The 14203-nt window shown below is 36.9% G+C and overlaps 1 protein-coding gene across 3 annotated transcripts in view; it reads left to right on the top strand.

The window, feature by feature from the left end:
• The window catches only part of PDGFA (platelet derived growth factor subunit A), an 88308-nt gene extending 79300 nt beyond the window's left edge, over positions 1-9008 (top strand). For all 3 annotated transcript variants that reach the window (XM_089681788.1, XM_089681795.1, XM_089681801.1), the window contains one exon: positions 910-9008. Coding sequence is in view for 1 of the 3 variants with exons in the window: in XM_089681801.1 (XP_089537927.1) it covers positions 910-920 (11 nt within the window). In the remaining 2 variants the exon portion in view is untranslated. The remainder of the gene's footprint in view (positions 1-909) is intronic.
• The last annotated feature ends 5195 nt before the right edge of the window (positions 9009-14203 follow it).

Here is a 14203-nt window from a genome sequence, read left to right as displayed (position 1 = left end):
AGAGAAAAAATATGCAGAAATAAGGTAGATGATGGTAATTTGGAACTTAAAGCAACCCTGTTAGTTTTGTTTTTTTCACAAAGGTCAAGAATAAAGGTCCCTATAATAGAAGAGAGATTGCACTTGCTTATTTCTTGGCCCTTGTCTCCTTCCTCCCCTATGTTCCACTTCTGTGGCCTCCTCTGAATCTTCTGCATTCAAGACTTCTGGGAGTGTCACCCACCATGTGCTCTTACCCCTAGGTTGCTGTTGACTGTTGTAGACATAGAGGTCAGAGAGGTTCCCAGCAACTTGACAGGTGACATCTAACTCTTCCAGAAGTATCAAATGCCAAACAGTCTTACAGAGGCTGCTGTTCTGGTTTGGAGGAAAAGTAGAGGAATTGTTCCTCTATAGAAGAGACCTTTTTACTTCTCCTACTCTTTAAACCTGACAGGTTCACTTTAAGTATTTAACACATTTTATAGTAATGCAGTTAGGTTGGGGGGAAAAGGTATGCATAGTCAAATATGAAATATTATGTAGACCTCTGCTGCGAGATAGTCCAGTCTATGTGTGACAGGTGTCGTATTATTTGGTTCAACTCACTGCAAAAGAAAATGCCAGCGTCACTGAACAGTGAATATAGGTACAAAAAGCTAATTACGATAGATAGATAGATAGATAGATAGATAGATAGATAGATAGATAGATAGAGAGGAGCTAAAAATCCAACCATTGTTGAAGGTGTAACTTTTTTTTTTTATTTAAAAATGTGTTCAGGCACAGTGAATGAAAAAAATTACTTCTAAAGGTTGAAAGCACATAGTATATATTTTGTGGACTAGCTGAATATGTTTTCAATTTACTTTTCTTTTCTGTGGCATAAATTATATTGTATTATAACAGGTGCTTTCTTTTTATTTATAGATGTGAGGTGAAAATAAGCTGGAAGGAATCATCTGGGACTTGGATGTACACACTTTGTTACATTCCTGAATCTTCTACGTATGGTGCTTTTATAGACTTTTTTTTTTTTTTTTTTGTTTTGTTTTTGTTTGTTTCATTTTTTTATTGTTTCCTTGTGTGGAAAGACAGGATTAGGAAAAAAGAACAAAAATAAGAAAATAAAAAGGTTCAAAGGACACTTTGTGAGAACAAAAGAACAATGTACATTTGTTTATTGTGACATCAAAGCAAGTATTGTAGCATTCTTACACAGAAGAGTCGCTTCCCCTTGTCAGAAAACTGCTGCAATCAAACAAAATGGCAGATTGGTTGAAAAAAAGGATATGTTAAAAAACAAAACATAAAACTGAGTAAGTGAATACAGACCTGATATGAAAGCAGCTGTGCTTTATGTCAAGTGATGTGCCTGCTAACACTGATGAAGATGGATGGTCATTGACAGACTAGTGGCAATGAAAAGACCAGGAATGTATCAACCGAACTTGTCTACACAGAGACTTGTGACACAATAAATCCTTGCTTTGTGATGTTTAAGTCTTCACAAAAACCTGGGAAGCCTTAAAGGACTTTTTATTTTTGTTATTTTACTCCGTAGAGTAATTATTATTACATTGTGGGGGTAATTTAATTAATGCAGCACAGTCATGGCACTAAGCCTGAGTTCACATGGGCTTGGATGCAAAAGCGCATCGAGCACCTGCACATTTTTTGGCGGTGTTCCGTCCGGCTATCCAGGGGGCCTGCCGGGAAAGTAAGAACAGTCTGTAGACCTGCAGCAACTGGTGCATACATGATGCTGCAAAGAAAGTTCTGGGCAATGCAATTTAACACAAAGTTAAGCCAGTTTTTTTGCTGAACACTGGTATATCCTGAGTGGTTTGACTCGGTACACCCTTCTGCCCTGGAGGAAGTCAAGGAGGTTCTCAGCCGGCATAAGGATAGCACACCGAGCGCTCTCGTAAAGCCCTTGTGAACAAGGCCTAAGATATCACTCGCTTCAAATTTGGTCTGTTGTTCTTTGTGATCACCATTGGTCATTTTGTAGCGGTGATCTTCCTAGTGTTGACTCTTGTGTGCGTGTGTGTGTGTGCGCGCGTGAATGTGTGTGTGTTTCTGTATTCAATCCTGCCTGCCGAAAATTAGAAAAAAAATAAAAAATAAAATATGTATATTTGATATATAGATATATATATGTATTTTATTTAATGACCTTCAGTTTACCAAGCTAATTGGATTTGAAAAGCACTATGTAATGCTTCTAATATAGCCCTCTTGTCTAGAAACAAGTTTTAAAGCACCTGATGTGTATAGAAAGAATTCAGCCATCGTGTGGGCTCAACCAGTGTTCAAGAGAAGCAGCTTTAGAATTTACTAGCAAAAGTGCTGACTTACCGTTTGCAAAAATATTAATTCAACACAAAAAATGCTACCACTATGTGGAGGCAACAGGTACTCTCTGAGAATTTTTGTTTTAATCAGTATTTGTCTGTGGGTTCTCTGTGTTAGGACAGTTAGTGTTTTTCAAGTAAAAAGAAAAAAATGGAAAATTATGGCAAAAAAAGCTGTATTTTTTTATTTGCATAGTTTCCTTTTTACACAGTCCCCAAATTGTCTCTAAAAGAAGACCTGCTAGGTGAACATACATTTTCCTAAATTTTCATTGAAAACCTCTTAAATTGTTTCAGATGGTCTATGCTCCATTAAACTGCTGCAATAAATTATCACCATTTATTTCACCTGCCTTTGTTCCAAATAGGTAATTCCCAGGTCAACGTTTTAGGTGAATCCCCATATTCTTTGATAGTGTGAGTGTTGGCTTGGTTGAGCAACCTTAAGCTGTCTATATTGTCATTACAAGATAATTGTACATATACTTATGCAACACTCCTTGACAGGCCACTCATGTAAACCGAACATCCCTGAAGACCTACAGTGAGTCTTCTAAGACCAGAATAAGGAAGGAAAAAACAACAGCAGATGGATCATAAAAATGCTTTATTTGAGCCGCCCAGAGTTGGAAGGTGATCTTTGTAGGAGTCCTTCAAAAAGCTTCACGTGATAAATGTAAACTGATGGGTAGTGGTTAGCCTGTGTAGGTCTTTTATGGTAGTGGGCCTTTTTCAGGAGTTTGCTTCAAGGGAAAAATGTACAAAATCATCCCTTCAAGTAACACATCTACAAGAATGAACACACCGTTAAAAGGAAAGTACAGCTCAAATGAGCATTATAACAGTGTCCTTGCTCTGACATAACTTTTGTGTTTCCTGTTTTGGTAGCTGGTGGAAACAAGTCCTCCCCCGGTTTATGAAAAGAAAAATGTCTGTGTGTTTGTGTGTATGTATATAGAATATATACACATGTAAACACATATACATAACAAAATGTATGTACATATATATTTACATTAAAAATATAAATATATTATAAAAAATGTTTACTGTTTAAATATCCCATTTGATCCTTTTTGATCTGGCTTATTTTTAATGAATGGAGAGTAATTACAGAAAAAACATAAATACATAACCGCTATGACTTTATAGTATTTTAGTATTTCCTCTAGAAGGATGTAAGCTAAATGAACCATATACAAATGATAAGAAGAGAAAAGGTATATCTAGTCCATCCTGAAATTTTGTTTCCAATGTGTCTGCATAAAGATTTAAATAAAATATTGTATATTAATAAATCATGGGATATCTGTGCAACGTCAAACTTGTGCCAGTTGCCTAATAATAATGCTAATATTTTATTTCTCTAATATGTTTTTTGTTTTGCGGTTTTAGTTCATACACAACAAAACATTTTCACATTTTCAGGGTGTGAAATGGACATTTTTATTTTTGTAAGTGCATTGTACAGTGTCAAGGTAGCAAAAAAAAAATTTTGCTACATGTATTTGAACAAATTCTAAATTCTTTATTTTTGGTAAAAAAAATGTATGCTTATGTGTATTCAACAGAAATGTGTTCTTTTTTTGTAAAGTTGAAGTTTGTATTTTTATCTAAAATTAACATTTTTATATGAGTACGAAAAGCCTACTATGTTTTCTTGAACCAAAAAAAATGCATTGTGTGGTCATATTTTTGTAGCACCATATCATACAAATATTTAACTCTCTGTTGCAAATATGTGTCGTAGCACTTGGTTTGTGATATCCTATGTTGTCCTGCTGCTGTATGCAAAACTGATAGTCCGAAATATTCCTGTTGGTTTTTTTTTTAACCTGGCCTTTCACTCAGATTTTTTTTTTTCTATGAAATTTTCCATTTCATTGAAAGGGCTTATAATTTACTTTCAGATAACTCTTGCCCTCATGAGTGCTGTCGCTTTGAACATGTGCAAGCCTCCACCCAACCATTTTATGGTGCTGTTGACTCTCCTCCACCTTCTTGATTGGGTGTCTGTCCTTCCGGTCTACTGTCTCAACTGAGAAGAAGACAAATGTTAAGGGTTGAAGTCAGTAGAGCCATAGAACTTTTTTGTCTAGTGGCAACCAAAATATTCTAAGAAGCAACATAGGATTTTACAGGTGAAAGCTAAGTCTAGAAGAAGCAATATTTAAAGGCTGATGTAGATTACAAGTATGCTGTACTCCAAGTATTTTGGCCCACGTTCTCAAATTCATATGTTAATTCCAAGATCAATTGCACTTTCAATTTAACTCTGCTAAATACATTCCAGGTGCAATAAAAATTGATTACTAAAGAAAACAAACTGCTTGGCTTTAAACAGCCACAGCCTGGGTAGGAAATCCTGCCCCCTGCTAGTATGCTGCAGAGAAGGACCATTGTTCTCTGAATGGATGCAGTGGTGTCTTTTGTATAGGTCAATTGTGCCCAATGCTTAGTCAGACCTATAACTCTACAATCAGAAAAGCTTGTGCTCCCTGCTGAACGGAAAGCTGTAGCTCTGACTCAGCAGGTTGCATGTTTGACTTCGGCAGAGAGACCACTGCTTCACCACAGAGAGCAAGTTCCTTCTCTGCAGCATGCTAGAAAAAAGAGACTTTTCTACTTTAGGATGTGGCTGCTTTCTAAAATAGATGAACTGTGAGACATTTTTTGTTTTGGTGCACCTGAAAAGCTGATTTAAACTGAAAGTTTAGATGGGTTTTAAAAACCTATTTTACTATATTCAACATAAGGACTCATGATTACTGGATGCTCTCTAGATAGTCAGACTTAATTACTTTGAGCCATAGACCCAAAACAACTATGCAGCAAATGAAGCTAGAACGTTTAGAGGTTCATTTAAGAAAATCAAATGGGTGGCTAACTTTGCAGGGGAATCCCTTAGCTTAGTTATTGGGGTGATGCTCTGTGGACCTTTTATCATTCAATCAATGCAACACGAACAGCCTATACATCTTTGGAAAAAAAATCAAAACTCTCATCGCCATGCTCATTCTGTATCGGTGATATAAAAACAGGTCACTGTCACCCAAACAACTAACATTGTTCAGGTGGAGGTCAGCAATGTTAGACTACACATCAGGTTTCCTTTAAGTTAACCCTTGTAATGTTTCCTATGTAATCTTAAATGAAAATTCGTTCTAAAATAGAAGATTGCATATATATAAGAACGTTTTGGATAATCTTTATATGTATCTAAATTGTTTTATGCAAAGAAATTTGAACAAACATTTTTGGAAGGAGATATGTCACCACCTCTGTAATAAACCTGTTTGACACTGCAGTCAGTTGTGGTAAGCCTACTTTAGTCTAAAATGGTAGTACACTGCTGAAATCTCAAGCTTTATATAGCTATGCACACAATTTATATTATATTGATAAAAAAAAAATATTTATTAATATACAATTAATAAAATGAATTTCAGGCCTTTAAAAGGAGTAGACCATGATGAAAATGGCTATTTTTCCCAGGTATCAGGGAGTTTTACTTTTTAGGTAATTGAGCAGTAATCTTTATGTGAGTGGTATTATTGGCCGTTGTACATAAATGTAAATTGTATTTTAGATCTATTGAGCCTTCAAGTCTTATATAACATGTAATGCTGTCAAATATTTTCCGTTAGCATTGCTCTTTATGTGGACATGAAACATTGTATTTTTTCTGGTCATTTGTGCAGACCACTTTTAAGGGGCAGGTTAAAATTAATCTGCCAGGAGGTATACAAGGATAATGTCTAAAAGCTGATCCATTCTCTCAATCATCTGGCCCTCAGGACATCTTAATTAATGTTCATGAATGTTTAAGATCATACTACTGTGGAGAAGGTACCTGGGGGGGAAAAGGAGATTGAGGGACAGACATCTCAGAGACAGGGCAAAACAAACAAAAGACAGATCTATGCACCCCATTGAATGTCATTTTTACAGTTGTCTACCCAATGTTCTACCCTACCCCTGTCCCTCTAGTGTGGATTGTTTTAATAGTGCCGTTTTATTTATATTTTACATATAAATTTAAATACATATATTTTTTTTTTTACATAAAGGCTTCCTTGTGTTTGATACATTTGGAAGTATTGGATGTCACTTGTTCTCCCTAAAAAGAAATCATTTGTATTCCTTAACTCACCCATGCAGATTGCTTTTAGTATTATTTAAAGTGTATCTGTAGCCAAAACAATTTTTTAGTTTTGGATAGAGTGGGGAAGGATTAGAACTCTTGTCAGTTTTTACTGCCATTGGAGAGATCCCTTTATTGGTAAAAGGATTGACAGGAAATCTCTAACAACAACACAGACAATAGTATAAATGCCTTTTTTAAGGAGAATGGTGGAACCTCTGTTAGCTTTTTTTGTTGCCTGGTTCTCTTTTGCAGATTTTTCCTCACTTCCTGTATGGTAAAATGTTGTCCCCAGAACAGAGAGGAGAACTCTCTTTAACTGAGCCCTGGATAGCAGTAAAACCTGACAATGGTTACAATTTTTCCCCCATTCTAGCCAAAAAAAAAGGTTTTTGGCATGTATACACTATAATTTGGCAGTGCCATTTACTGAAGCATTGCATAGCTTTATTTTATTCAATACTCTTGAATGTAGCCCTATGCAGTTTTCTGCCAGGGCATTCTCTTACTCTGCATTCTTATTAATCATGGAGTAGTCATATCTGACCATCTTTCTGGTGTATGGATGGTGAAGTGAAAGATTCATCCTATCATCTAAAGTAAGGCATCAGTTTTATGATTTAAATCAATGCCTGCTAACAGTTTGAGACGTCGGTGATGTAACTGAAGTAGTGCTGATCTATAGCAAATGTGCCCAACATTTGCCAGCTTGTGAGTTGCATCTAGATACAAAAGTGTGTATAGAGATTGATGAATGAAATCTGGTACAAGAAAACTTGGAAAAAAGAAAAACGGTTACCCATAGAAGCTAATCAGGTTAATCATCCTTTCATAAAAAAACAAACCATTAGTTTGCTGTGGGCCATTCTTTCCATGCTTTAGGTTTTATTAAAACCCTAAAGTATGAGCATAGCCTCCAACACCTGTTAATGATGTTATTAATATATAGTAGGCAGCCTTTGTCTTATACCTAAAAAAAAAAAAAAAAAAAAGGAGAATAATGTAGTCCATGTTCAAATAAATAAAATATCTGGCAGAGAGAATGGAGCCACAACAAAGAACAAGGCCTATCATAATCCTAAAATGCAATTTTTTAATTTGATTTGCTGGATGTATTCTTGTGAATATCCAGTTACCAAAACTGATGCCTTTGGTTACCATGGTACACAAATGCATTTTTGAGAACAGTTGTAATTGCAGTTATGTCTCATACACACAATGAAAAAATCGGACAAAAAGCACAGTTTTCGGAGCAATCGTCTGATAATCTGATTGCCAGTACACCGCTTTCAAGAGCCGATTAAGACAGTACATGCGGCAATATCCGAAGGGAAAAAAAGAACATTTTTCTTGTACGATACCAGAACAAATGATTTTTGTTTAATCAGTACAGTAGTCATCCGAAAAAAAAAAATCAGAAGACCAAGACAACGCATGCTCAAAACGAAAGAATACATTACATCATTTCAGAAGTCTTATTCTGTCATACGAGAATTTTCGTAAATTTAGTAACTTCTTCATTATCAATATGAGACTAGCATGCAAAAAAACCCCACAGATGTTAGTTTGATATTCTCATCGTGTGTACGGGGCTTTAGAATTTTCTTCTTTTCTTTTTTTTGATTGGCTCTTCCATCTGAGGAAAATTGATAATAGTATATTGTTAGAAAATGCTGTTTTGACAATGGCATAGTTGCAATATTTTTCAAGGAACAATATGAACCTGTATCACTAGAGAGCTTGGCTTTCCAAGGACAGATGCAAAAATTATAAAGAAAATTAATATGTTTATAAAAGAGAGGCTTAGACTTGTCCAGCTTGACTACAAAATGGCTGTAAGCCTTCTAAATGCAAGTCTATAGGAAAGTTATGGCTTGAATTCACGATGGCTGCTGCATAACAGAAGCTTTTAAGAAAAAATTATTTTACATTGAAATGACTATTTCATTCCAGTTTATTACTGAGGATCTTTAATTGTGTTAGTAGGTTCAAAACATTTCTTTGAATACATTCCCATCCAGTTTTGCCATGATTGAGGGTTTGCTAGAACAAAATGCAGCCAAGATAATCTTTAGTTTTGTGTTTTCTAGAGTTCTAATTCACTTAGCCGGCACCTTGTAATCATTTAGCCACTGAGATGCATTCAGCGCCAAAACTGGAAATACATGTATTAACTTGTGTGTTTGCTCCTTTGCAGTTAAGTGTACGATTCATAATGTAAAGCCTATGAATGTTTGTGTCTGCGTAAACAGAGGAAAAAAAAATGAAATCCTGTATAAAAGTGTAATTTATATATTTATGTTTTGGTGGGATGCCAATAATTATGCTCATTTTTGTTTTATTGCCTAAAAGTATCTAATGGAACAAAGGCTTTGTATATCCATTAAAATGATGTAGATGGAATGTATGGTTGTAGCCTTTTGACCACCTCTTATGCGATAGTTCTATCTCTGCATAATGTGCGTACAAGTGCGTTCTTTGACATTGCACAGATTTTAAACAGCAAAAATAAAATATCCTATAAGTGATTTTGTTATTGGCTCCTGTACATTAGGTTTCTTCATATCACAATCATTTTTTTTTACTTAAAGTTACTATGTAATGCACAATACTCCTAAAGTAAACAAAAACATTTCCTTCACCTTTTTTTGCTTGAGCCAAATCTTCCTTTTATTTGTGTCTCACACACTACCCCTCCCAGACTCTTCAGCCTACAGAGTGGGAAGGTTTCATCAACAGAGGCAATGCTGGATATCAGAAAGCAGGGGAGTAGGACTAGGTGTGGACAGCAAGGTGCGGATTGACAAGCTACAGGATTATGAATCAACTGCGCTAATGCTGATACCCCCACGCAACATCTTTTTATTATACTCACAGCCTACATGAAAGTGACAATGCTTCTCTGCATTCAGGAGCAGTGTAGCATAGTTGCCCCACCATCACAGAAAGCTGCATTAGGTGGACCTTATGGGCAGGCTTAACAGTTTTTTTTTAGACTGCAGGGGGACTAGCAGAAAACTGTTAACTGTTGCAGCACATATTATTTTTTTTTTTTTGTTATGAGAGGTCATAGATCTATTTTAAAGGAGAAGTATGGCCAAAGCTCTTTTGGATCACAGGAGTGCACTTCATTCTGTACTTTTGTGACCCAATTTCAGCCAACAGCAGTCTAAAGCCTGACGTTCTTCAGCTGGTCCAGGCTCTGGAAAGATCCCGACTTTAAAGTTGGGATACACCCGAATGCCTGACTGGCAGCTGGTTTAACCTCCCTCTCCACTGCTGGGATCGGTGCTGCAGCCACCTAGGATAGTTTAAATTTTTTTTTTTATTCTTGGTTTTCAATCCCTGAACTTCTCACTTAATGCTGATCTACTTGGGCAAACTCTAAACTCTTTGAACCCTTAGCAGCTGCTAAAATGTAAAAAGCAACTTTGGCTGCTATACTCATCTTCTTTCTCGTGCTGACTCCCCTCAATACTTCTATGTCACCACAAGATGTCCTTTAGTCATCTGGCTGAAGGATGTCCAACATCATTCAACTGGGAGGACTGAGAACATTACCGTAACTACAGAGCATTGTTGGCATCTGACGTTCACTGTGTATTTATGCAAAGAGCTGTGTTGATGAAGATTGGGTGAAAAAGAGGTCCCAGAGAAACACATGATCTGCCAGAAGACAAAAAAAAAAAGTACATAAAAAAACTCCGGCAGGTGGGGTTCACTTGTAGGAGGAACGCAGATCACAAAGTTGGGCTTTGAAGTTCGAGTTAAAGATGATTCTTAACGCCAGTACATTTTCTGGAACTAGGAGCTGTTAAAGTTACTAAACCCAGGACCCTGCATTCACTATATCTGGTCTCCCACAGTACACAGAACATGGAAGTGCAAATATTTTAGTAAATATAAACTGCTAAATACCTTTTCTCATCAGAAGTTAGAGCTCTTATGACTTCTATCACTGTGCATTCTCCTCTGACTATTCTATGATGCTGCATAACCCCTGACCTTCTGTCTGGACAGTGCTGATTGGCCCTGGGCCGAGCACGTGCCCTCCCCCACAAAAAAAACATTCTAGCAATACACACTAAACTGAGCATATGCAGAGTGACTTCTAGAGGTCTGTACTATGAGCAGATGGATTGGGGACCGTAGAAGAAGGGGTTGATCCAAGAAGATAGGATTAAACAGCCTTTTTACACAATGCAGAGGATTAACCCCTTAGGTTCCACAGTGAGAATAACAAGCATGCTTTACTGCATATACAGACTGATTTTACTGTTGTGGGTTTAGTAACACTTGAATTAGGGTTTCACTATCAACTTTACTTGGAAAGGAAAACCTGATATTACGATCTAAGTATTGAAATATAATCATTGTGTTAAGTTTTCCTTGGCTAACATAATAATACATATATTATTTAATAATTTATTTAAAAAAAAAAAAAAACTAAATATAAGCACATCTTAGCTTCACATTTGTCCTCACATATGTCATAAAATCTGTAAAATAAAATATGAGCAATTTTAATCTCCTTCCATCAAGAGTTTATTTAACCATTTGCTGACTGCCACCTCATTAGGCTATGAGAAATTTTTATTGGCTCAAACACGGTAATTAAATTCTTAGCATTTTATGTTCCTTTTTTTTTTTTTTTTATAAACATATATTCACTGTTAAATTGCAATTTATCACTAGGATTATGCAAATTATTTCTAAACAGATGGAACAAATTGCTCCTATGGAGCAGGCTACACAAGTAGCAATTCATCTCATATGATGGCACGATGCTCCAGTTGTGCAATTGATTGCTACAAGATGATACTGCTTGATTATTGGTGTGCCTTAGGCTGGGTACACGCGTTCAGTTTTTTTTTGTTTTTTTTTCGATCAACCCAGCGGGCTGAATGAAAATGAAAAACTGACAGCCGTACTAACACAAGTGACAGCCATTGGCTACGAGCGCTGATCTGATACTTGTTTTCCAGCATGCACATTCGACAGGTACCTGTACACACAGGCCAAAAGTCAGCCGGTTCCTGCCAAACTGACAGTTTTAGGACTATTCTTGGCCCATGTGTTCCCAGCCCTACTCTATAGGGAATCAATAGCTCCACCTGTATGGCAATCAATTGCTACAACTAGAAATTAATCACTAGTTATTTTTGTAGCATGATTGAAGAACTAAGAATCCCCTCTGTAGCTCAAACCTAATGTGGTGATTTGCAGAAAGTGATTCAAATGTAAGCTTAGCCCCAAGGATCACTATAAATTATTTTAATATGTTAGATTGGAATATGTTCAGAATTTTCTAAATGCTACATGCAGCATATTGTATATACTGTCTCCATGCTCTTATGGCATTCCATTAGGCCTGCAACAGTAACACATACGGTGTATGGCTTCCAAAAAAAAGTGAGATCAGATAGGTTAGGTTTTTCTAGTTTATGGGGTTCCTAATAGCATCAGTTACATAACTACAATAATTTTTTTTTTTTTTTTTGCATCTAAAGGATTCTAACTACTAAACCCTCTAAATCAACATTAGCTGATGTAATCCTTGTGCTTCTAGCAGAGGTAAATAGATAGGAAGGTACATTAGATTTACTTGTTTTAAACCTTTTTTATACATTTCTATAGTTGCGTCCTGGCTTCTGGCCTAGGCCAAAATGATGTCATACACCCCAGGAGTCTTCTTGACCTTTTTTATTTTCTTTCATCTGCAGGAGGGGTTTTCTCAGCTAGGCACACCCTCTTGTCTGTGTGCCTGGGCTAAGGGCAGATGGATTGTGAACGCTACATGAATCATCTGCCCTTACTCAAGATGGCCATGGCTAGAAATGCTGTGGAGTGATTTCTCAACAAAAAAAAAAAAAAACATGAAAAAATGGATGTGTGGGTGAGTTTTTTGTTTTGAATATGAAAAATTAGTTTGTGGTGCTCAGATACAGTTATGTTCTGTGTTAAATATAATGCAGAGGTGGTCAATCCTCCTTTAAAAATTACCACTTTAGGCCTGAAGAAAGTGATGCTACAGTCTCAGTAATATTAATTAAAAATACAGTGGCTGAGCAGGAAAATTGCTTTGGTATGGAAGATTGAAATGGATAGTGGTATCTAGATTTCTGACTAGAAGGTCGTTTAAGGGCAGCTTTCTCCTACCCTTTGAAATGACTGATTTAATAGGCAATGTAGTCTGCGTTGTGCATGCTACAGGAGAGGTCATATGGATTTAATATGATTTTAAATAAAAGGCCTATGGAAGGGTTGAAGTGAAGGCTTTTGCTTGGAGTGAAAATTCCAGCATTGTCTCGGACAGAGACAAACAAGCCATAGCTTAGGGATTTGGTCAGTCGATGGGAGCCAAGAATGAGTCAAATCCACAGAGAAGATTAAGTTATTTTCACTCGCTTTGGAAGTCACATTAGAGATCTTATGACCAAAGAAAAAATACATTTTTTCCCTTAGATTTTGGACAGAGATGTGACAAAGAGGTATAATTATGGGGCATCTTCTGGGAGCATAGTCTCCTTCAGAAATGTTATATTTTTTTTCACATCAGAAGGCTGACTGTCTGCTGGGCTTTGATTTAATCTCTGTATTTTTTCTCGGGTTAAATTATTTGATATTCTAAAATAAAAATGGAGTATATCATGCATTGTTTGGAGGATAAAAAAACATTTTGTTCAACTATGGTTATGTAAAGAACTGAAGCAATTTCAGGGAAGAGACATATGCAATCGACCCTGGCTCTTTGGGTCACTAAAAGACATGAAGGTTAATTTATTAGGCTTAAAATATTTCAAACCTCATCACAGACTTTGGGATTCCTTTTTTTGTAAAGAGTGCAATATTCTCTATTAATCTTTAGGGTCATAACACGATATTCTGCTGTGGTGCGTTGCAGTAATTATGCTGAAATTATTGGCTGCCTGAAATTGATTGTAAAGGTATACAATTCATTTTTATAAATAAGACGTACTTACCTGCTCTGTGCAATAGCTTTGCACAGACCAGCCCCCATCCTCCTCCTCTTGGGTAAGCCACAGCAAGCCACTTGTCCATACGACAAACCTTCTGTCTTTGGAACCACTTTAATGCAACACGCATTAACGTGGCATAATGTGCAAAAGTGAATGAGCTTAATCAAAGTTAAAACAAAGGCAGAAACATTACAGCTGATCTGATTTTCTAAAGGAATAGACGGGCATATTACCACAAGGCAAACAAGGCATTTGCCTAGGGCGGCATTTTTCAGGGGGGCAGTGCTGCCCCCGAAAGCAGGGATGGAAGAAGGTGCACAAGTAGCATGGGGACCAGGTGGGATCTGAAAGAGGCTGTTGACTGCTTGCTGGTGTATGCAGAGCCTGATTCTTATTCCCAGGGATGGTCGGAGCTGTGAAGAGTGTCTTCTCCCTCACCGTGGTGGGGGAATTGCCAGTGTATGGGGAGCAGTGGTAGTGGAAGACTCTCTCTGGTGGGGTTGGGGGGCTTGGGTGTTGTTGGTCAATGTCAGCCTCTCTCCGTGGGGTGTTAGTGTCAGGGAATCTGTTGTAGAGGGTGATTTTTGTGTTGTCTAGGGCAGCACAATACCTAAATACACGACTGGGAATAGACTCTGCTTACTTAGCAAAGTTAATATTGCTCACAAAACTTAGTAAAGAATTGAAGTGAACGCAGCTTTACCTTATTGACTTTAGTCAATTAACCCCTCTGAACAGTGGCC

Source organism: Staurois parvus, unplaced genomic scaffold, assembly GCF_062004578.1.
Source record: "Staurois parvus isolate SC_StPar_1 unplaced genomic scaffold, SC_StPar_1.0 ptg000018l, whole genome shotgun sequence".
NCBI lineage: Eukaryota > Metazoa > Chordata > Amphibia > Anura > Ranidae > Staurois > Staurois parvus.
Note: the sequence above shows the minus strand (reverse complement) of the source record. Positions and strands in the feature narration are given on the sequence as shown.